This window comes from Mesoplodon bidens (assembly GCF_964165515.1).
Source record: "Mesoplodon bidens genome assembly, chromosome: 1".
NCBI classification, from domain to species: Eukaryota; Metazoa; Chordata; class Mammalia; order Artiodactyla; family Ziphiidae; genus Mesoplodon; species Mesoplodon bidens.
The window spans coordinates 115,075,886-115,098,644 of NC_138176.1; the positions used below are offsets into that span (position 1 = coordinate 115,075,886).

Below are 22,759 nucleotides of genomic sequence, written 5' to 3' on the forward strand. Positions count from 1 at the left end.
CTGCTGCACTGTAAACTTCTCAGTGATCCTGTATGTTCACTGACTGTTATGAGTTATTGGCAATTCACAAAAGAAAATGAGATCTTCAGTGCTGTGTTAGACAAAGTGCTTCTCTCCTAATTTTTCAGATAATGCCCTTAATAGTTAGTCATCAGCTAGTAGTTATAGGGATGGTAGAGAATTAATTGATGACAGCAGGGATACATGTGACTTTTCCACATTTTTGATAAAATAAACACTTAACGAGCTTATTGGAGAGTTTCAGCTTTATTCTCTCAATGCTGAGGACATCATGACACCAGTGAAATCTGTTGAGTTTTCTGCCAATCAGTCCAAGTTGTAACCAAGTCTTTATAACTGTCTTATAATAATAGAAGTAAATTTAATGGAAAACCAGAGTTCCTGGCACATAGTAATTACTCACTAAATGTTTGTGGAATTGAATTGGTAAGAACTTCTGTTTCCCCAAGGGAACATGTAATGAACCTATAAATGTTACAGGGAATGAGAATGTAGCTTGTGACACATGGCTTTGATTTAAATATAAACTAACTTTGTAGTGACCAGTGAATTGTCATATAGTCTTTAAACACCGGTAAATTGAATTGAATAATTAATAGGGTTTTAAAATTATAATGTCATAATTAAAATTCTACTTGGAGACTGAAAAAATACCTATGCTATTCTCTACCTTATACTCCCCTGAGATCTTCCTTAACTAAATACACACCTCTTATCCCTGTACAACTCAAGGTTGCAAATATTAGAATATTTAGTTTCTTGTGTTTTCATGAGAGTTAGAAATATTGTTTGTAGCATACTATTTTTTTTTTTTTTTGCGGTACACGGGCCTCTCACTGTTGCGGCCTCTCCCGTTGTGGAGCACAGGCTCCGGACGCGCAGACTCAGCGGCATGGCTCACGGGCCCAGCCGCTCCGCGGCATGTGGGATCCTCCCGGACCGGGGCATGAACCCGTGTCCCCTGCATCGGCAGATACTCTCAACCACTGTGCCACCAGGGAAGCCCTATGAAAATGTATTTTAACAACAAAGTAAAAAGTATAGACACTCAAAGGAAAACCTAGTTTTATTATTTGGTTTGTTGCATACCAAAGCATAAAATTTGAGACCTAGAAGTATCCAGAATACATAGATTATTCCTATCTATGTGAATGATGACCAGAGAAAAAAAGAGATACAAGTGAACGGACATTTCACAGAAAAGGAAATACGAATGGACCATTATAATATGAAAACATTATCAAGCCTCATTATTAACTGGGGAAATACAAATTAAAAGCACAATGAAGGATCATTTCACAGATTGGGAGTATTATTGTTGGTGAGAATGTGGAACAATAGGAATTTCCACCCAACTCTGGTAGGAATGTATACTGGAAAACTGTGGCTATTTAATAAAATTGAAGGTGTGCGCACACTAACTTAAGATATTCACTCCTATGTACATATCCTAGTGAGATTTTTACACATGTGCACAAGGAAACCAAATATTTAGATCATGAGGTTTGAGTTTCATGACTTGCAATGTCCCTGAAAAATATCTAGCAGCTTCTTACTGTGTCTTCTTTAAAAGTGGAAGGCAAAAAGTCACATTCTGGCGGGGAAATCACTTACTATCTTAAAACTGGCCGAAATATCAGTAATACTAGGAAACCATGTCACACACAAAGATGCATTTTTGTGCTAAGAAATATTGCTGGAAGACATATGGAAAGCATTGCTGAATAAAAAGTGAAAGAAGTATTAGGACTATTATGCAGCATGGGAGATGGGCCATAGAATTGCATTGATTTTGTTTCAATAATGAAAATCCTTAAGAGCTACTTTTAAAAAACATTTTGAAATATTATGGAGAAAATTGTGTTCTCAATAGTGAAAAAGTCTCTTGCAAAAGCAAGGGTTTGGGGAGGATGAGGATGGTGTTGATGAAGGAAAATGGGCAGATATAACTACTAATGGAGTGGCTGCTTGACCAGAAATAAAATGAGAATCTTGGGTAAGTTCACAGAATTAGCTCCTTACATGGAATTCACACTTTCTTTCTTAGGCAAGCTATTGAAGCAAAGAAGTTGGAGCCAGAATATAAAATCTTAATAGTACTTTATTTATTTATTTTTGAATTTTATTTAATTTATTTTTTATATAGCAGGTTCTTTAGTAGTACTTTAAAATGAGATGTGCAGTGGCTACACCATGGACAGTCTTCTTGTAATTTTGTGGCCAAGTACTTAATTTGAAGGTTTAATTTTACAAAAAAATCAACTGTTTCAGACTTGCAGTGATTGATGATGGGGAGCTTTTCATAGCATATTCCCTTGGAGATATTTCCAGGGTGAAAATGACATTTTTTACAATGAAAAAGCACCTGTTTTCCAAGTAATCTTACCATGGAGAGAACATTTTGAAAATGGATGTTTGAGTATGTTTTTTTAAATTACATCAGTATATTGCTGAAAATGATCTAAATGTGTCATGTATGTAATCTCTGACATAAGCAGACTTTAAAAAACGTGAATGTCAAATTTTCTAATTGTTTAAATAATGAGGTAAAGTGAAATTTGAATCCATTTGTTAAAAATATAAAAATAAAACGTGTGATTAGTTTAAGAAGTGACTGACAACAGGCAAAATGGAGAGTTAGTAGCTGAATTTCAACAAAATCCTTTTCTAATTGGTGGATTAGAATGAATCCTTTTCCATTTGGATCTGTGCATGTTTGTGACATTTTCTTTTTACATCTTTATTGGAGTATAATTGCTCTACAATGGTGTGTTAGTGTCTGCTTTATAACAAAGTGAATCAGTTATACATATACATATGTTCCCATATCTCTTCCCTCTTGCGTCTCCCTCCCTCCCATCCTCCCTATCCCACCCCTCTAGGTGGTCACAAAGCACCGAGCTGATCTCCCTGTGCTATGAGGCTGCTTCCCACTAGCTATCTATTTTACGTTTGGTAGTGTATATATGTCCATGCCACTCTCTCGCTTTGTTCCAGCTTACCCTTCCCCCTCCCCATATCCTCAAGTCCATTCTCTAGTAGGTCTTTATCTTTATTCCTGTCTTACCCCTAGGTTCTTCATGACCTTTTTTTTTTTAAATTCCATATATATGTGTTAGCATACGGTATTTGTCTTTCTCTTTCTGACTTACTTCACTCTGTATGACAGACTCTAGGTCTATCCACCTCATTACAAATAGCTCAATTTCGTTTCTTTTTATGGCTGAGTAATATTCCATTGTATATATGTGCCACATCTTCTTTATCCATTCATCTGATGATGGACACTTAGGTTGTTTCCATCTCTGGGCTATTGTAAATAGAGCGGCAATGAACATTTTGGTACTTGACTCTTTTTGAATTATGGTTTTCTCAGGGTATAAGCCCAGTAGTGGGATTGCTGGGTCATATGGTAGTTCTATTTTTAGTTTTTTAAGGAACCTCCATACTGTTCTCCATAGTGGCTGTACCAATTCACATTCCCACCAGCAGTGCAAGAGGGTTCCCTTTTCTCCACACCCTCTTCAGCATTTATTGTTTCTAGATTTTTTTGTTTTTGGTGTTTTTTTTTGCGGTTACGCGGGCCTCTCACTGTTGTGGCCTCTCCCGCTGTGGAGCACAGGCTCCGGATGCGCAGGCCCAGCGGCCATGGCTCACGGGCCCAGCTGCTCCGCGGCACGTGGGATCCTCCCGGACTGGGGCACAAACCCATGTCCCCTGCATCGGCAGGCGGACTCTCAACCACTGCGCCACCAGGGAAGCCCTGTTTCTAGATTTTTTGATGATGGCCATTCTGACTGGTGTGAGATGATATCTCATTGTAGTTTTGATTTGCATTTCTCTAATGATTAATGATGTTGAGCATTCTTTCATGTGTTTGTTGGCACTCTGTATATCTTCTTTGGAGAAATGTCTATTTCTTTTGCAATTTCAAAAGCCATTTATTGAGATAGACTGAACTTGAAAGCAGCCTTCCTATTATTGTATCACAAAGTTTAAATCTTAAGGTTTTAAAAATAATGAAGCATATTTAGTCACATTATATTCATAACCCAAGCAAAAAATGATTTATTATATTATAATTATAATAAAATTTATAGAAAATATTGTTTATCATATTAATTTTCGTTTTTAATCTTTTGTAATATATGTAAGTACTGGAGTACAGATCTGTGATGAAAATAACATTTTAATATGCTCCTTTTTGCAAATAAATGTTCAAAATATTTGCTTATAGAATATATGGTAGGCTGAATTGCTGCCACCAATATCCAGTTCCTAGTCCCTGCAAGCTGTGAATGCATTATATGGGAAAAGAGACTTTCCAGATGCAAGTTAAGGATCTTGACAATAGGAGATTGTCCTGGATTATGTTGGTAAATTCTAACTGTATTCACAAGTGTCCTCATAAGAGGGAGGCTCAGAGAGATTTGACTAAAAAAGAGGAGAAGGGGATGTGAAAACTGAAGTGGATATTAGAGTCACGTGCTTTGGAGTTGGAGGAAGGGGCCACAAGCCGAGGAATGTAGGTGGCTGCTAGAAGCTGTAAAAGGCAGGGTACCAGATTCTCCCTTCAGAGCCTCCAGGAAGAATCAGCGTTGCTTGCATCTTGACTTTAGCCCAATGGTTTCAGATTTCTGACCTCTAGGGCTGTAAGAGAATAAATTTGTATTACCTTAAATGTGTGGTAATTTGTTACAGCGGCATTAGGAAAGTAATATACAGTGTACAGGGAAAGAGGTTTGGAGACTACTAATATCTACTCTAGTTTCTAACTTAATGAAATACTCCTGCTTGAGGTCCCTGAAATTAACCTTAGATGTTTCACAGCATTGTGTTTTATTTCATTTTTTTTTCTTTCAGTGGTTGTCTACCATCATATTGCTGATTTCCTGATGAGTTTCTGAACCAGATCCCAACATTCCACTTTGAATAAAATTTTCAAAAATTCTTTTGAAAGACTGTGTAAATAAGTTAGTGGGAAAATCAAATTTAGAAGTCAAATTCAGAAAAGCAAAAAGTATTTCATATTTCAACATGAATTTTCAAAGGCCAGTATACATTTACATATGCCAATTAGGCATCCTTGAAGATAAAGCTTTACTTAAGAAGTTGAGTTTTTATACTGTCCTTTAAAAATGTGTTTCTAGCTAAAGGTTTAAAGTTACATAGGTAAAACGTGGTAGTAGCCTTACAGGTACTCAGACTTGCTAATCTGAATTTGAGCATACTATGACAACTAAGTTGCTAGTTTTATTGAGCATATATCAATTCACTGTGAACTGTTGAAGTTGGTTAGTGTTACAGGTGTAACCTGTAAAAGTTTGAGCAAGTTAATTCTTAATGATGGGAATGTTTCGTTGAACAGAGATGGAGGTTTTCCTGAAGTTCCTGGTACTTCATGTTGCTTGCTGTTCACTTGCCATTCTGGCCTGGTGCTCTGTCATAAAGGAAATGAAATTGGTTTCCGCAGGAAATGAGATCAGTCTAACAAAGATGCATTTCAGCAGACACCAAAACTTAAATAACTAGGTCATTCATTCTTCAACCACTTATGGGTATAAACATAAACTGTGGTTAATGTGGATGAAGTTAATATAAACGTGATTAGCTTGTAGAAAATAGATGGATGGTTACTTTAATGGGTGATTTTATCATTAAATCTCTTTACTAGGATTAAACCTGGCATCATACATTCAAGTCTGTTGTGGTACTTGCCAAATAAAAGATTTAGAAGTGTGTAATTTTTATCACCAAAGAATTTATTCCTGTAAAGATCCAATGAATCTTTCAGGTTGGTAACCTACATGTGAGTGGATTGGGTGTGTATGAATCTTATTTCATTTCCTACAGTAGAGGGTCCTGAAATAATGCATTTAAATTCTGTGTAGATGATTTTGATTGCTTAATGTTCGGCCCTATGAAGATATTTTTTCCAATCAGCATAAGTTAGAATTTTTAGACCATCATCAAAATATTACAGTTAGTATTTGCATTATTTTAACATATGTTTATCTTTGATAAATCATAGCTACATTATTGAAAACTCATCAGTTAATATTTTAAAAATAACTTAAAAATATTTCTAGGGCTTATTTACAAATATTTTTTCAGTGGTTTATTTGCAATGCGATGGTACAGGTGTCATGTCACAAAAATGCTTTCTCTTTAATGGACTTTTCTGTGAGGCACAGGCAGCACTATTAAGAATATTCAACAAAGTACATAAGAAGTAAGGCATTATGGAGGGTAACACTGTCTCATTAGCTTACAAAGGAGTATGAAAGATACGTTGCGTACAAATTGGTGTAATACGTGGCAGTTTGGGTCATCACGAGATGCTTCATGGATGTGGTTGTATTTGAGCTTGGAGTTGAAGGATGAGTAGAAATTGGACAAAGGCCAAAGATGGGAAGATGAAATGTATTTGTGAAAAGTAGAGAATTATCTAATTTAGTCTATTATAGTAAGCATTTAATGTAGGCTGGAAAATTAGGTTGGATCCAGAATATGAATACCAGATAGGGGAACTTGGTCTTAATTTATTAGGCAATGGGATTTTCCCCCCAGCTTTATTGATGTTGTAATTGACAGATCAACATTGTATATGTTTAAGGTGTAAAATGTGGTGTTTTGATATGTGTATACATTGTGAAATGATTATCACAATCAAGCCAATTAACATCCATCACTTCACATGTTACAATCTTTTTTTTTTTTTTTGCGGTATGCGGGCCTCTCACTGTTGTGGCCTCTGCCGTTGTGGAGCACAGGCTCAGCGGCCATGGCTCACGGGCCTAGCCGCTCCACGGCATGTGGGATCTTCCCGGACCGGGGAACGAACCCGTGTCCCCTGCATCGGCAGGTGGATTCTTCACCACTGCACCACGAAGGAAGTCCCTATTTGTATGTCTAAAGTTTTCTTTGAAGCCTTTATCTGCTAATTTCAACATCTGGGGATACTCACTGACAGTTTCTCTTGACCTTTTTCTCTCAGTATAGGTTACACTTTCCTGTTTTTTTGTTTCTTTGCCTGTGCCACTTTTCTTTTTGTTAAAACTGGACTCTTAGGTAATATATTGTAGGAACTATAAATTCTGGTATTTCTCCACTGAAGGTTGTTGTTCCGGTTTTTGTTTGTTTGTTTGTTGTTTAGTAACTTGCCTGGGCTAAGAAGGTGGTTGTTCCTATTTTTGTTGGTTTGTTTATTGTTTAGTAACTTGCCTGTGAGATGTCCCCCCTATGATGTGTTGTCACTGATGTCACAGATCGATTTGTTTTCATTCTTTTATTTTAGCCTGCTTCTTAAAGGTTACCCTGTTTCTGCATAGCTTAGAGTTAAGGCAGTGATTGTACAGAGGTTGCACTCAGGTACTTCAAACAGTAACAGTTCTGTTCTCTGCATATGGGCCTGTGTATGGGTAGAGAAGCACATGAAAAGTTCATGTTATCTAAAATCTGTTCCAGATTTGCTATCTGCGAGTTCTTTGTGTCTTTCTTATGTACATGCTACTTCATAGTTAGCCGGGAGTGTGTGAATAGTTTGGAATTACTCTGCATGCTTCAACTTCAGTCAGGAATATACTGAGTAAGGCTAGAAGAGCTGTTGAGTTTCCCTGGAAACTGTCAGTTTCACATACAATGCATTGTGCATGGCATCTGCTCCAAATCAAGCGAGCCCCCTTTCATAAGGTGGCACAGCTTCTGGTCCTCCCAGACTACCCACACCACATTCCTGCAGGAGCTGCACATCAGCTGAGCTGTGGGGAGATGGGAGCAGCCTTCAGAAATACCACCACAGACTCTTACTGTTCTTACCTGAAGTTCAGCAGTTTTCAAGCCTAGAAGTTTGTTATATTTTTTTATGCCTCTGGTTAAGTCCCACAGCTCTAAAAGGTTATTCTTGTCAATTTTATCCAGCTTGCTTTTTAGGGAGAGGATTTGCCAGCCTCCTCACTCAGCTATAAGGAGAAGTCCCCATAATTTCTTTAAAAAATGTAGCTCATTAAGTCTTTTTATCTTTCCTGAATTGATCCTTGAACATAAATAGTGTCACACTGTGGCTTTCATACATCATGTACACAGCTGCTAGAGTTACCTTCCTTAAAATATCCTTGGTGTTATTTCTTTGTGTTACTGATAGCTCCCTTCTGAACTAAATTATGTGTTAGGTGAGATGGAATTTTTGGTCACCCAAACTGTATTTGTATTCTGTTACCTTAAGCTATATGTTTATAGATTATATGGATTAATAGCACTCTGGAGTATGTCCAGATCACCTAACATTATTTCAGGGTTAAGTCTCACAGATACAGTGTTAGTTTCAGTTCTGTATAACATACCTGAATTATCTCTCCTGACTTAGTTTTCTAATTCTACTATATACCTCTCTTGTCAAGATTCTTCAACCAGAAAATATCATATCTTCCTTTGACATGATGAGTCATATCTTCAGACAACAAGGGAAAGATCCCTATATCCAGATATACCCACAAGGCATCATCTAGGAAGGATCACTATTTTTTTTTTTTTTTTTTTTTGCGGTACGCGGGCCTCTCACTGTTGTGGCCTCTCCCATTGCGGAGCACAGGCTCCAGACGTGCAGGCTCAGAGGCCATGGCTCACAGGCCCAGCCACTCCACGGCATGTGGGATCTTCCCGGACCGGGGCACGAACCCGTGTCCCCTGCATCAGCAGGCGGACTCTCAACCACTGCGCCACCAGGGAAACCCGGGATCACTATTTTAATGCCTCATTACACTTTTGCTTTTGCTAATACATTGCCAGAGGGGCTCATACCAGGTTAAAACTTATGAGATGTCTCTCAAGCGAAAGTCATGGAGTCTGTGGTATTCATGGCTCTGATGCTGTGTGTGAGTTCTTTTAGAGCATGTACACTGTCACATTGAAGTTTAATTTATCAATAATAAAACTATTACCACAAATGTACAGGAAAACAAAAAGAAAAAAAGAACAGCTGATAATCAGGCTAATATTACCTTGAGGGGGACGAGGTGATATATGGGTTTTAGGCTAAGCAGATATGCCTCTTAATAGTTTCTGGTTTAGATCGAGTCATTTAATTTTGTCACTCACCATTTACTCATTTCTAAAGTGAAGATAATAATAATACTTCTCTTATAGAGTTGTGGTGAGAATTAAGACCTAGCACACAGAGGATGCTTTAAAAGTCATGTAGCCATTATTATTTACATAATTGGGTCTACACAGTTATTTCTTAATTCTTGAAACTGTGTGGGAATTCCATGTGAGCAAAATCCTAGTAAGAATTCCAGGGTGTTGACTGTCTCCATCTGAGTTTGCTTGGAGTTTCAGTTTTGAGGTTCCAAGTAATATTACTGAGTTGATTCTAGCTTAATTTGTTCAGACTGATACTGAGTAATTAATTTAGCTCTTGCCATTTTAAATTAATTTAGATGGAATTATCCAGCACACTTTCATGGAATGAGATACCCACAAAGAGCGAGATGGTTGTATGTTACGCCTGAATAAATCGGCACTGTATTACATCGTTAATTAAATTTGAAGACATCATCTTTGCCTGCATAACTTGATGTGGAAGCCATAATTCTCGTCTTCGTTTTTTTCTCCTCCTTCTGACTTTTTGTAGTGCTCTAGGTGAGGCAGAAGCTGTTGATTGCCCGTATCCACAAGTTTGTGTGAATTGTTCCCTTTCTTTAAGCAGATTATGAGACAAGGCAGTATGGATGTTGTGACAGAGGTCATATGTCAGATGATTAGGTTGACCTGGTTACGGTAAAAATTATTTTTTTCCCAAATGCTTTTAGGCAACGAACTTATGAATTGATTCTACCTGAATCTCCTTTTCACAGAACTCCCCGAAGACAACTCTATGGATCACTGGAAATTTTCACTGGGGGATCCATCAAGTTTGATCACTGTGGTTCACTGGGATCTTGCAGGGAGGCAAGGCTGAGATGTCACAGACTCTGATATCTGACAGATACTTGGGCCATACATTAGTTTTGCCAAAACTATTTTTGTGTACTCGATATCATGACACTGCCAATTACTTACAACATATGTAATGAGTATGTATATATTTTGCTAATTCTTTTTTTTTAAAAAATATTTATTTATTTATTTGGCTGCACTGGATCTTAGCTGTGGCACGCAGGGTCTTAACTGCGGCACGCAGGATCTTTTAGTTGTGGCATGCAGGCTCTTAGTTGTAGCATGCGGGATCTAGTTCCCAGACCAGGGATCAAACCTGGGCCCCCTGCATAGGGAGCGCAGAGTCTTAGCCACTGGACCACCAGGGAAGTCCCTATTTTGCTAATACTTAAAAAAAGACTCGAGCAGAGTGAAACTTTGCTCCAAAGTAATTTGTGGGTAGTTGAACTATAGTGGTGGTTCCACTATTTCCACCGATTTATTTCTTCTTGTGGTTTGCTTATTCATCTGTTTATTCAGATGTTTAATGAGCTCTGAACTCTGAATTTAGTGGTGAAGCGCCATGGCTTTTTTAACAGCAGGTTTCTCAATTTGAGCCCAACTTCCTGGAACATCATTGTGATATATGACTAGAAATTATGTGCTTTACATGCAAATTAGGTAAGTGGGCCATCACCTAGAGTGTGGAGAGTTGGTTTGTTAAGCTTTTATTGAGATTGCGACAGATACATGGGTTTGACTTAGCAATGTTCAAAAGCAGGAGGCTACATCCAATGAATCATTAGTAGCACATGTGATTTTTAACATACCTGCATATCATCTTGAGGCTCAATTCATAGCCAAAGCCTTTCCTTTGGTTTCCTTTTGAGTGTCTTGCTTTCAAAATACTAAATATGTGTGTTCTCACCAACAGTGGCTCCCAGTTAAGATACGTGTGAACAAAGTTGACCTAATACAATATTCCTGTTATGATATTAGAAGGAGAGAGGTCATGCAGGGTGGAATGTCAAACTAGTATACCTCCAGATTTGCACTGGCACATTTGAGTCAGCTGAATATTAAAATAATTAGAAAAATAAGGTAGACTGGCATATCTACTTAATATGATGTTTAAAGAAGATTGTATTACAGAAGATGTATGCCAAGGAGAAACATGAACACTGAGCAAATCATATGAACCCCTATTAATTCACTAGGGATTTTCATAATTAACTGCTAAGTTGACAGAGCTGTGGCTCTTTGTAGTGGTGATGTACTGCTAATTACCACTTGTTTAACGTGCTAATAGATCCTTTCTGACTTGGACCTATGTTGTTAAGAAAGACACATGGGGGCTTCCCTGGTGGCGCAGTGGTTGAGAGTCCGCCTGCCGATGCAGGGGATGCAGGTTCGTGCCCCGGTCCGGGAGGATCCCATATGCCGTGGAGCGGCTGGGCCCGTGAGCCATGGCTGCTGAGCCTGTGCATCAGGAGCCTGTGCTCCGCAACGGGAGAGGCCACAACAGTGAGAGACCCGCGTACCGCAAAAAAAAAAGAAAGACACATGGAATGACTTGAGCTTTTCTGAAGAGATTCAAAGGCTTGAGATGTGGGGAAACCTAGGCACATCCATTTCATCTGCTATGATCACATTTAACTTGTCTTTCAAAAGCTGATCTCTGAAAGAAGAAAGAATTTATCCTGTGATTGATGCAGGCTACATACTTCCTTCTCTAAGACAGTGTTCTGTTAATCTTTGGTGCAAAGTGGGATGAAGAGAAAAAGAAAATGACAAGAAAAACTACCTGGAACTATGAACTCTCAGTGAAAAGTGTGAAAGTCTGGCAATAACCGCATTTCCAGGCTGGGGAAATGTTATGATTGGAATTTTGAAGACGTATAAAGAGAAAAAAGTGAACTAAGATTTTCCTTATATCCAGCTTGATATTTCTTTTCTAAAGTAGTTCATATAAGTCAGTGGGATACAGCATCATAATTATATTGGAATCGTAGGACATACAAACATTTTAAAGGATATTGTGCCCTGTTTGGTAGGTGTGATTTTGCCTGTTTCATGTCTTCAGTTGGCAACTTAAGCAACAACAACAACTTTATTTTTTGGAGAAGTTTGATATCTCTGTAGCTTGTGGGCACGACCCTCAGTGGATATGGTGTCTTGCTCAAGGCCACTCAGCAGATGGGTGGCTGAGAATAAACAAACCTGCATCAACTTCAGACCATCTGTTCCACTCCAAAGAATCCTGTCTTCACATTTCTTGGTAGAAGACAAGCTTTTCTCTTAATTTATATCTCTGTGATTCTGGCTTTCAATGTGAGATAGATTTTTTTTTAATTAGGCAGAGAAAATTATATTTTGTTGGGATTTTCTAGTTTGTAATGCTTTGCTTTTCTTATTTGGACTTCAGAACTCTTCTGTGAAGTGTGATAAGTATATTGCCACTTAATGGATGGGGAAACTCAGACTGATTTACCTGGGATCCCTTGGCTGGTTACGCATTGACTCGGAATCCCATGTCCTTTGGTACAGTGACCTGCCCATTTGCTTATGCTGTCAAACTATCAAGTTAATAACTCATTAATTTTCAAAATACATTTTGAGATATCTCTGTGTTACTCTGAAGGTTATTTGGTGCAAAACTGAAAGGCAGTGTAAAAAGGTAAATTAACTTGTTTTCGTATTAGAAACTTAGGATTATGAAAACAAAAACCAAAGTAAAGATCCACCATTAGGGCTGTTACTACTTTATCCCTATAGGTGCATTTGTTTAATTTTCCAGAAATAGGTGAAATCGTAGTTTGAGGTCAACTCTTCAAACACTGAGCACTTTCTTTTGCAAATCATCATTTTAGACTGGTCGTGGTGGGGTGGGAGAGTGAGGGTCCAAGTTGAATAACAATGTTTCATAGTATTAAACTTGAACCAATCTTCAGGAGGCATATGGCTTGTCTAGATCCTTTAGCTGTCATGAAGAATGAAGTAGATAGAGATCTATTAACAGAAAATGATCTTCAATACATATTAATAAATTAAAATATGTAATTTATACAAAGTGAGCCCGTTAATGGGAAAAGCCAATCTATATACTTCTATGTGAGCTTACATATGTATGCAAATGAATAAAAAAAGGCCTGGAAAGATGTACATCTGAAAGCTTATCCAGCTCCCATGTGGTTATGCCTGGGAGGGAGAGTATGTATAATTAAATTCGGAAAGAGAGAACTAAAAAAATTTTTCAGTATTGTTTGAATTTTCACCAAGGAAAATGTTTTTATATGTGATTTTATTTATGTGTGATTTAAAAATATGAAATAGTTTTCCACTGGTGGAGACCTGGAGATGGATATGTCATGCTGAGGGAGAAAAAAGTATGAGCAAAGGCATCAAGACCTTAAAGTGGAGTGGTATGTTAGTGTGCAATTTGTACACAGTGATAACAAGAGAGGTGGTCTGCTGTAGCTTATATAGCCCCAAATTATTGTTTGCAGTTCAGTTAAGTCAATGACATGTTTCAGTAGGTTTGTAAGTGAGTTAGGCATATACATCTGTGTATGCCAAATGGTTCGATGGATACCTCGTTTGGAAACCTAATTGATTTCACACAGACTCTCCAGTGCCAGCAAAGCCAGATGCTATGTTGTGGTTATTCTTGAGAATTTTTTTACCTGTAAGATTAGGGAATGTTTGTCAGGCAGGGAAGAATGGGGACCAGTTTGTATTTTAAAAAGAAGAGAAGACACACAGCCATGCTGCTTGCTTAAGGTTTGTTACCTTTGCCAAAACACACCTATCCTTATGAAATTGGTCTTGTCTCCATATGAAAAGCATTATGAGCCTCCTGCCTGCCTGCTTTGGGTTCTGAGCAGCCTAGATACACATTTAGACAAACCAAAGTATATATTTTCTCTGGTTTAATTTTGTATGAAAAATAAGTGTAATGTCTAAGAGGCAGGTGGGTGTACAGGCTGAGCAGTAGTTCTTTGTTTCATGTTCTGATGTGGTCTATTTTGAAGCACCTGTAAGGTAAAACACACGTAAGGGTTTATTTCATGGTTTGGGAGCACACTCATTGTAAGGGCACGTAAAATTCTTTCAAGTTGAAGTTCTAAAAATTAAAATTCTCAGTAATAGTACTTGAGTAAAGAAAAAGACTAAGGAAAAGATGGTAACATGCAAATGCTTGCGAATTGAAGTTCCCACTACAGCTGTATAGACTGTTATACTTTATCTCTTGTGCCTGGTGTTAGGGGCCATTTAGTTGATCTTTAATTAATGAATGAGACCCTTTGTTTTCCACTGACGACTTTATTTTGGGGAAGTGGGAAATAAGCCTTAACATAAATGCTGCAGTGTGGTTTAACTCTAAAAATGTCAGGGTTATTTGAAGAAATATACATCTAAATTAAGAAATACTTTTAGTAGTTTACTTTAAAAAGTGACAAGTAGTTACTTTTGAAAAGTAAGAAGTTTTGGTAATGATTCTGTTGCCTAGAACAACCAGACGTTTTTCTTTCCAGTAAAAGAAACTAACAGTGCAAAGCTCTGATTTGTGTTGTTTCAAGTTTTACTGAAAGGGGTAAAACTTTTTTCTTTTTTTAACTGCTCAGCTTTTCTGTTACATTTATGTGTGTTTTGAGGGGGGGAGGGGGCAAAGAGAGAGCAATAAAGACAGGTCCAAAAAAAGATGGGTAGAGTCTCTGAGAGAGAATTGCCTTTGCTGATTGTCTGTTCATTTATTCCTGTTAAACCCCACTATCTGTAACAAGTATGTTGCTCTGTGAAAAAATGAAATTTGTTTTCCAGGATTAATTCATTTCAGATCCATGTGGTTTTCAAGGATCTTTAAAGTAAATAAGATATTCCAGTGACTCATACTTCAACTTTTTTTTTTTTTTTTTTGCGGTACGCGGACCTCTCACTGTTGTGGCCTCTCCCACTGTGGAGCACAGGCTCCGGACACGCAGGCCCACCAGCCATGGCTCACGGGCCTAGCTGCTCCGTGGTATGTGGGATCCTCCCGGACCAGGGCACGAACCCATGTCCCCTGCATCGGCAGGCGGACTCTCAACCACTGCGCTACCAGGGAAGCCCCATACTTTAACATTTTGATTAAAGTGAAGTAGGAAACAATTTAAATATACCGAGTATGTAAACTTTTCAATATTATCAGAAAGTGCCTTTTCTTGAAAATAACTAGAACATTTTAGATGTTATGAACAGGTGCATCGTTAATGCTTTGACTTTTCAAACATGATTTCTCTAAAACAGAATCCATTTAAGAACCAATTTTAAGAAATGAGTGGTGCTTCATAAATGCCACAAATGGAGAGAAATGACAATATGCAAAACTAACTAATGACAGTGGCTTGCTTATTTTGAGTTCTTGTTATGGTCTTGACACTGTGATAAGCTCTTAGATTATCTCATTTATTTTTTCACAGCAACCCTATGAGGATGGTATAATTATTATCCCATTTTTCAGGGAAGGAAACTAAAGACTAGAAAAGTTAATAGCTTGTACGTAGTGAGGCCAGGATTCTTGCTTAGGGGATCTGTTTATAGAATCCAATCTCTTAACTATTATAATACACTGATTCTAAAGCAATTCATGAAATCAGTTCAGTGGTGTGTTGGCAATGGCTCTTAGAGTTTCCTGAGAGCTAATTGTTACATATTTAGCAGTTTTGTGAGCTGATTTGTAAACTTTTATACTTTGAAACCAGCCATCGTTGGAGTATTTACACTACAGAAATGGGCAAGTCAAGGCTTTTTATTTTTAGAAATTGGTTCACTAGCACACCATTTCTTAACATAGTTCTCTACCAGTGCTATATGTCAAAGTGTAGCTTCCAAACTCTCACAGTTTAAATGGATATGAATGGAATAAACACTTACCTTAATCAATTTTTTCCCAGTAGCATTTGTCTTAGTGTGATAAGTTGTTATTAATGTAGTTAAACTGAGAATATTAAATTTAAAAGAGCTTATCCTGAATTTCACAGTAGAAGAGAGTCCCTTTCCAGGCTTCCAATCTTTTATCTGAGGATTTTGGAAAGAAAGCCCTTGTCTGACTGACTGCTGTCAGTGGAAACAATCAATAAACATTCTATAATCGGAATAGAAAAGAGTTTTATTTGAGCCAGACTGAGGACTATAGCCCAGGAGACAGATTCAATAAACACTTGAAATGTGTTCTTCTGGGCTACAAAATGGGGGGAGGCTTATATAGGCAAAACCCACAAAGTTATATAAGTGGTTTGCCAATTATAATTGGAGCTGGCAAGAAGTAAGGGTGCTTGTTAAGCCAGGATTGGTTGAGGTCTGAAATGGTTGAATGTTACAAGGGGAGACTTTGAGGCTATAAGGGTGCAGCTGGCAGCTGCTAACAGTTCTTGTTTTGAGAATGGCTGGTGAAGTCCCTGAGTCTGATACAGTTCAGAAAATTCAAGTTCTCAGTAGTGCAGGAATGTGTCTGAAACCACATGCACAATGGCTATCTGGCTCCATTTTGAATGCCTGAACCACAGTTTTATATCTTGTGAGAACAAAGGACAAATATTAAACAGGGGTGCATCCCTTCAAGGTTTCAAAAGAGAAAGATTAGCATATACACAGCAACTCAGCATGACCTTGCTGTCTGGGAAGGGAAACTCATCTTTGAAGGAGTACTAGCATTGGCATTGTAGGGATAAAATGCCCCCATTTCCTATCTTCAAAGTGGACATTCTAAACAATCTGGTAAATGCATTTAAAAAAAATGGTCAAAACAGATGTACATTGCATATTTGACAGACCAGTGCATGCATTGCTAACTGTTCCAGTTAGCATGAAGTTCAAGCCAAATCATGTATAAGCCAGAATGACTTCCCCATACCTCAACGTGTGAAAATTTCTTGCATTACCTCAGAGTATAAAAGTAGTAGCTGCACCCAGATTTGAGAGATTCCTTTGACTACTAGCTGAGATAGTTTGAGGAGGAATGGAAAGAAATTGGGCTGGGGGCTACAGAAGCCCATGATAAGAGGATAGAGGAATTCAGAAAATGAATGTTCATTAAAAAAATAAAGCAAAGCAAAACATGGGTGCCAGGAAGGTTTGTGGGGTATGAGTAACTAGTGATTATATGCTTCTTTTATTGATAAAATAATCTTAACTTTAATTTTAGGACCCTGGTACCTAATCTTTCCTAGAAACCATAAAGCATTATTCTCTGCTGATAAGGATCTTTTTATTGGTAGTGGCTCAATTTAGTAAATACTTTAACACTGTAAATTGTAATTCTGATGTATTGCATCAAGTTATCAATTTATCCTCCTAATGTTCTTTTTAAGAAGACATATTCTCACTTGTGTTTTGTGTTTAATGTATTTATAATGTTCTTCTGTTGTGAAAATGCTCCTTTGAACATCTTCCCGTACCCAGCTGGATTGCTTCCTGGATCCTGTTTATCTAAAGTAAAAGCATGCATGCACAATAATGCATTTGTTCCTAATTCAGATAGTTCTCTCTAACTTGACGGTCGGTTCTTATCCTGTTTCCTTCACCTCCTTGGTAGTTACTTGTTGGGATTTTCAGAATTTATGGGGTTATTACTTGATTGGAATGGAAGTTGATGGAAGGAAATAGAAAGGAAAAGGAATGAGTGAGAAAATAAAGCAGTACGCAGACACTGAATAGAAGTCAAATTATTGCATCTGAAGTTGGAGGATATGATACCCAACTTGAGGAAGACAAGCTAATCATTGTCTTTGTGGATAAGGACAAGCCTGTGTAAATCAATATTTTATACCAATCAATTTTATATTTGCTTAACTTCACTGTTAATTTGAGTAAAGTATTTTTCTGTCCTTTTAATTTTTTATCAGCGAAGTACTTGATAGACTAGAAATGAATGCTCTAGAGTGAGAGAAATCTGGCTTTTTAGTCCCGGCTTGAAAAATTTAGTAATTGTGACTTTGGAAAAGTAACCTAACTTCTCTATATTCTTGTCCACACAATAATAGTAATAATCTTTACTGTAGATGACCACAGGAGTTATTGATAAAGCTCCAAGTGCAGTGCCTAATCAGAGGAGGCACTCAATAAATGGTAGCTTATAGTTATCCATAAATTAAAATGTGGATTAAGTGTGAGTGGTATAGACAATGTATTTGGATGATTTGGGAGCTCATATTAGAGAATTGACAAGTACTCTTTATTCTTTCTGTGAAAGAAACAAGTATATAATAAGGTAAATTGGGTCTGGATGCTTGATGATGATGGTGGTGGTGGTGGTGATGATAATGATGATGATGATGACGACGACGATGATGATGACGGCTTTCCTTCTTTCTGCACAGAATGTCCCCCCAGACCTCTCCATCTGCACCTTTGTGCTGGAACAGTCCCTGTCTGTCCGGGCCCTGCAGGAGATGCTGGCTAACACTGTGGAGAAGTCACAAGGGGTAAGTACTTAATTTATGTTGTCTTGCAGTATTTTAATGAACTCAGCTACTATATGAATGATTTCTTTCACAGGTTTTGGAGATTTTCTTTTGACCAAAATATGTAAATGCCTTTTAGTTGTGATTTTCTTAAGCTTGCCTTTCTGCTTCATCCAGCAGATCGTTGATGTCTTAAAGAACTTAAAAAAATCCATCCTCAGGGTGATCTGTGTCCTTGAACCTCATGCTTATGTCAATGGTTACAATAGAATCTTCTCCTTGAGCATTTGTGTTTCTAACGTTTTTGGAGCTGTTATTTTGACTCTTTCAATTAATTGCTTTATGCATGGTTGTTATTAATCTTTATTTCATTCTCAAATGCCTCTAACTATGTGACTGTGTCCTAAGCTTCTTTATGGCAAGTAAAATTTCATGGCACTCATATATTTGAAGTAACGAAATTATGGTGTTACAGCTTTAGTCAGTTGTAATTTTGCAAAGAGCTAATCATTTTCTTCTGAAAAGTGAAATTTTTATTTTGTCCCCTAATGCAAACATTTTTCTTTGAAAGCTTATTTGGTAATTTAAATTATGTTCCATTCTATGCTGTGAGTGATTTCTGGGCTACTACCCATTCTTAGCCAATTCATTAAATTTTAGAATTAAGCAGGAGGATGAATGGTCAAATTTTGTTTCCTGTTTATTTGTTTGCTTGTTGCTATAATTACTGCACTGTGTGGTTTAATAAGCTGTACTATTTCCAGGAATAAAACTGAAAATTTTTATTTACCATTATTGGTCCATGTGTTGCTGTTTTTATTGTTAATCATTGCTCTGGTTTGGATAAGTAAAGAGATTAAAAAATGATAATATATGGTTTAACAGAAAATGAGTGATCAATTCTGATGTAATGTATTTTCATTAGCCTTGTAGTTTTTTAAATTTTAGTGTCACACAGCTTAGGACTTTAATTGGTTTGTACATTAATTTTCAATTATTTTAAAATTTTAATACTATATGACATATATGTATGTGTGTATGGAGGAGAAAAGTACATTTGTAAGTATGGAGGAGAAACTTTAGTGATCTTTATTTGATATTAGACTAATGGCTTATTTTTAAAAAGATCCAAATATGTTATGCATATTTTAATTTTTCAAGTTCATTTTTGGTTACAACAGTTTGAAATTAAGGTATTAAACTACAGAAAGTTAAAAAAATGTTTTTTCTGTTTTTTAATGCAGCGCTTTTGGATTAGACTTGAATCAAAGAGGAATAAAACATTTCTCAGTTTAACTAGTTTTCTTTCTACCTGGAATAACCCCTCCTGAGTTTTAAACATCACATATCAACTTTGAAATTCAAATCTGTCTTTACAAAGGAAAATCCTTTTAAAGAAAAAGATGCATGAGCATCTAGAAAAGTGTGTATTGTCATTTCACTTATATTTGTAGATACCAACTTATGATTAAATTCCCATAAATTTAATTTTTGTATTGCTAAGCTGCTTTTTCTAAATTTAAACTTTTGAGATGTTTTACCTCCCTAGAATCATGGCGTTGGATTAGGCAAGCTCTCAATTTTCTGTTTATATAGGAAGTGTTGAAAATACTATTTTTGGACTTATGTTTTGAAGATACTTATTAGAATTTCTGCCTCCCCCCATATATTTATTTAGCTGAATTTTATTTTGAGTTGTACTCTATCTAGAAAGTTTCTATCAGAGATAAAGTGGTAATTTATGTGATATGTGGAATACCATTTATAAGGACCGGCGTAGCTACCATAAGACATTAATTAGAAAACAAAACTTGAGAAAAACCTGCTACAGGAAAGGAACATATTCCATTGAGCCAAATCTCACTTTCAAGCTAGTAACTTTTAGGAAGAAACCACTGTCAAATAGCTCCAGAGGAAACTGTGTCTGGGGGAAAGAAGGGTTCTTAGACTGCAGAGGAGTTGTGATTGTACCCGGGAGTGATGTTCAAAATACTTCATAACTAGTTTGACACAGGCATTGATTACTCAGAGTCAAATTGCTTGAGTCACGGTCCTGGGGAGATTTGGGGGGTGGTCTGACCAGTTTGGGGGTATCGTGGAGGAGTTGTGGGATGATCAGAGTTGGGGCTGAGGTTATTTACCAGGAGGGCTAGTTTTCCACTGTAACAACCATCTTCATCATAATAGTGCAAACCGGCTGAAGAGCACATCTGATTACATGGGATCAGTGGATGCCGTTGACACTTGTAGGAGTCAGTCTTTGGACTCCATAGGTATCCATATCCTCTTTACGAGTGCCTCATATGTCTCCTTTGAATTCATTATGGGAATCTGTGGCGAATGTCAATAATTTTGTCAAGCAAATTGTCATCTCTAACAATAAATTATATGCAGTAGATTTGCTTAAAGAAAGATCCACTTTGACTGGGATGAAGTGTGTCAGGAAGGTGATGCTCATTTTCTTGAAATCATTTCTTTCCTTACCAATTAACAGCGTATCAAAAAGAACCTGTGTATTACCTGATTCTCCCACTGTCTCGTGATCAACTTTCTCTAAGAAGCCTTGTTCTTTAAAAAAAAAAAAAAAAATTCTTCTTAAATTCTTTGTGTAATTCAATACACTTAATACTGATACTATTTAATGTCCAAAATGCTGTCATAGGCATGGTAGCAATACAAACACACTTGATGATGATAAGGAAAAAAATTTCTCATCTAGAACCATGACTTTTCTTCTTGTGGTTAAGTACCATTTTGCTTGTATTCTTGGGTCCCACAGGATAAATGCATGGTTTTATTAAAGCTGCAGGAAATCTAGCAGGAAATTCCCGACATCATTTGTGCCAAAACAAATCATGAAGATTATCGATAACAAAAGGAGATGCGTAAAATGAAACAGAAAAAATATTACCTAATTTATGAAGTTTTGATTCCACAGAGTTGCTTATTGTGGCTATTAGTAAAATAACTAACATATAAGTGGCACAAGAAGCATTCTGAAAGGTTTTATCGGGAGGGATTTTAAAAAATATCACACTTTTTTTATTAAACAGATAAGACAGATCTAGATCTGATGTATATAATTCCACTAAACATCATTTAGCTTTTATTCTTAATCAAAGCATATCAGTCATAAATAGGCCAAGACCTGTTTAGCTTTATCTGAATGGCTGTTCACAGAGCCTTTAAAATCCTGAGGGTGGAGACAATGCACATAAAACAAGGAAAAAATGACTGCGGGAGCATTACCCGTCCGTTTGGCCGAATTTTGCCTGAGCTTCTGTACATGCACATCCTTGCTTGTGTTAATTTTTCTCTTCTCCCTCTGGGTTTTATGTGGTTCTGGATAACTTGTTTGCTTCTGAATCCACTTCTATCTCCTCTCGCTCTTCAGATTTTTTGGGGGGCATACCCGGTGATATAGCATAGGCCTAAGCAGGGTTTTGTAGAATTTGTGAACAGTTTTAAGAATACGAGCTGTGCCACATATTCACTCTGTGGCTTTGGAGAAGGTCAGTATTTATCATCAGGTTTAGTAATTATTAAATGATGAAGTATGTGGAATATTCACCATACATTTAACAGTGGCTATTTTTATTGTTTTACATATTCTTTTTCTCATACCTGTAAGAAATGGTTGGACTGCTACAATCCCTGACTTCCTTTTCCCTGGACTTGCAGTTTCCTTCTCTGTGACCTTGGCTGGTCCAGAGTCCCCCTTCTCCCTCCTCCAGTATCCCAGCCAATTTGTTCTGAGATTTAGTCGTGCCAGTTCAATGATGGCACAATTAGGTTAAAATATAGTCAGTGATAGTATTTGCTTATTTCTGTGTGTGTTCTAGTTAATAAAATTTAATAATTTAGGTGATCCTGTGCTTTTGCATATTTGTTTCATTATACCTTAATTCAGAAACATTTTTGATGAACATTAATTTTTATTTTTGTGATGCCTAGTTTAATTTAAGGATTCCACTTCATGGAAGCACAGATATGAAGTGAAAAGTGAGACAGTATAGTGGAAGGAGCTTTGGTTTTACAGTCTGTGAAATTTATTGATAATTCTTACTTTTTCAAATACTATTTTTAATAGTTATCATTTGTTGACAGGTATTGCTTTTGTTTAACACCATGAGTATATTAAGTGGCTTATTATTTGTATTACTATTTAGGAGAGTATATACAAAGATAACATTGACTGTCCTTTCTGTCTTTTGGTTTAACTGTTTCTGGGAGAATTGTAGAACCCTGTCCCTTTTGACTTTGGCTTGTAACCACTTGACTATCGGTGCCTTGTTGTTAGACAATTAGTAGCTTGAACCAAGAAACAAAAAGTAAAATTAAACCAATATTTGCCCCTTATATCCTGCTTTTTGGAGGAAATT

General features: G+C 37.0%; 1 protein-coding gene across 2 annotated transcripts in view; it reads left to right on the forward strand.

The window, feature by feature from the left end:
* The window catches only part of RYR2 (ryanodine receptor 2), a 725,859-nt gene that overhangs the window by 234,580 nt on the left and 468,520 nt on the right, over nt 1–22,759 (forward strand). For both annotated transcript variants that reach the window (XM_081249359.1, XM_081249358.1), the window contains exon 3: nt 18,294–18,398. In XM_081249359.1, coding sequence (XP_081105485.1) covers nt 18,294–18,398 — 105 coding nt within the window. The remainder of the gene's footprint in view (nt 1–18,293; nt 18,399–22,759) is intronic.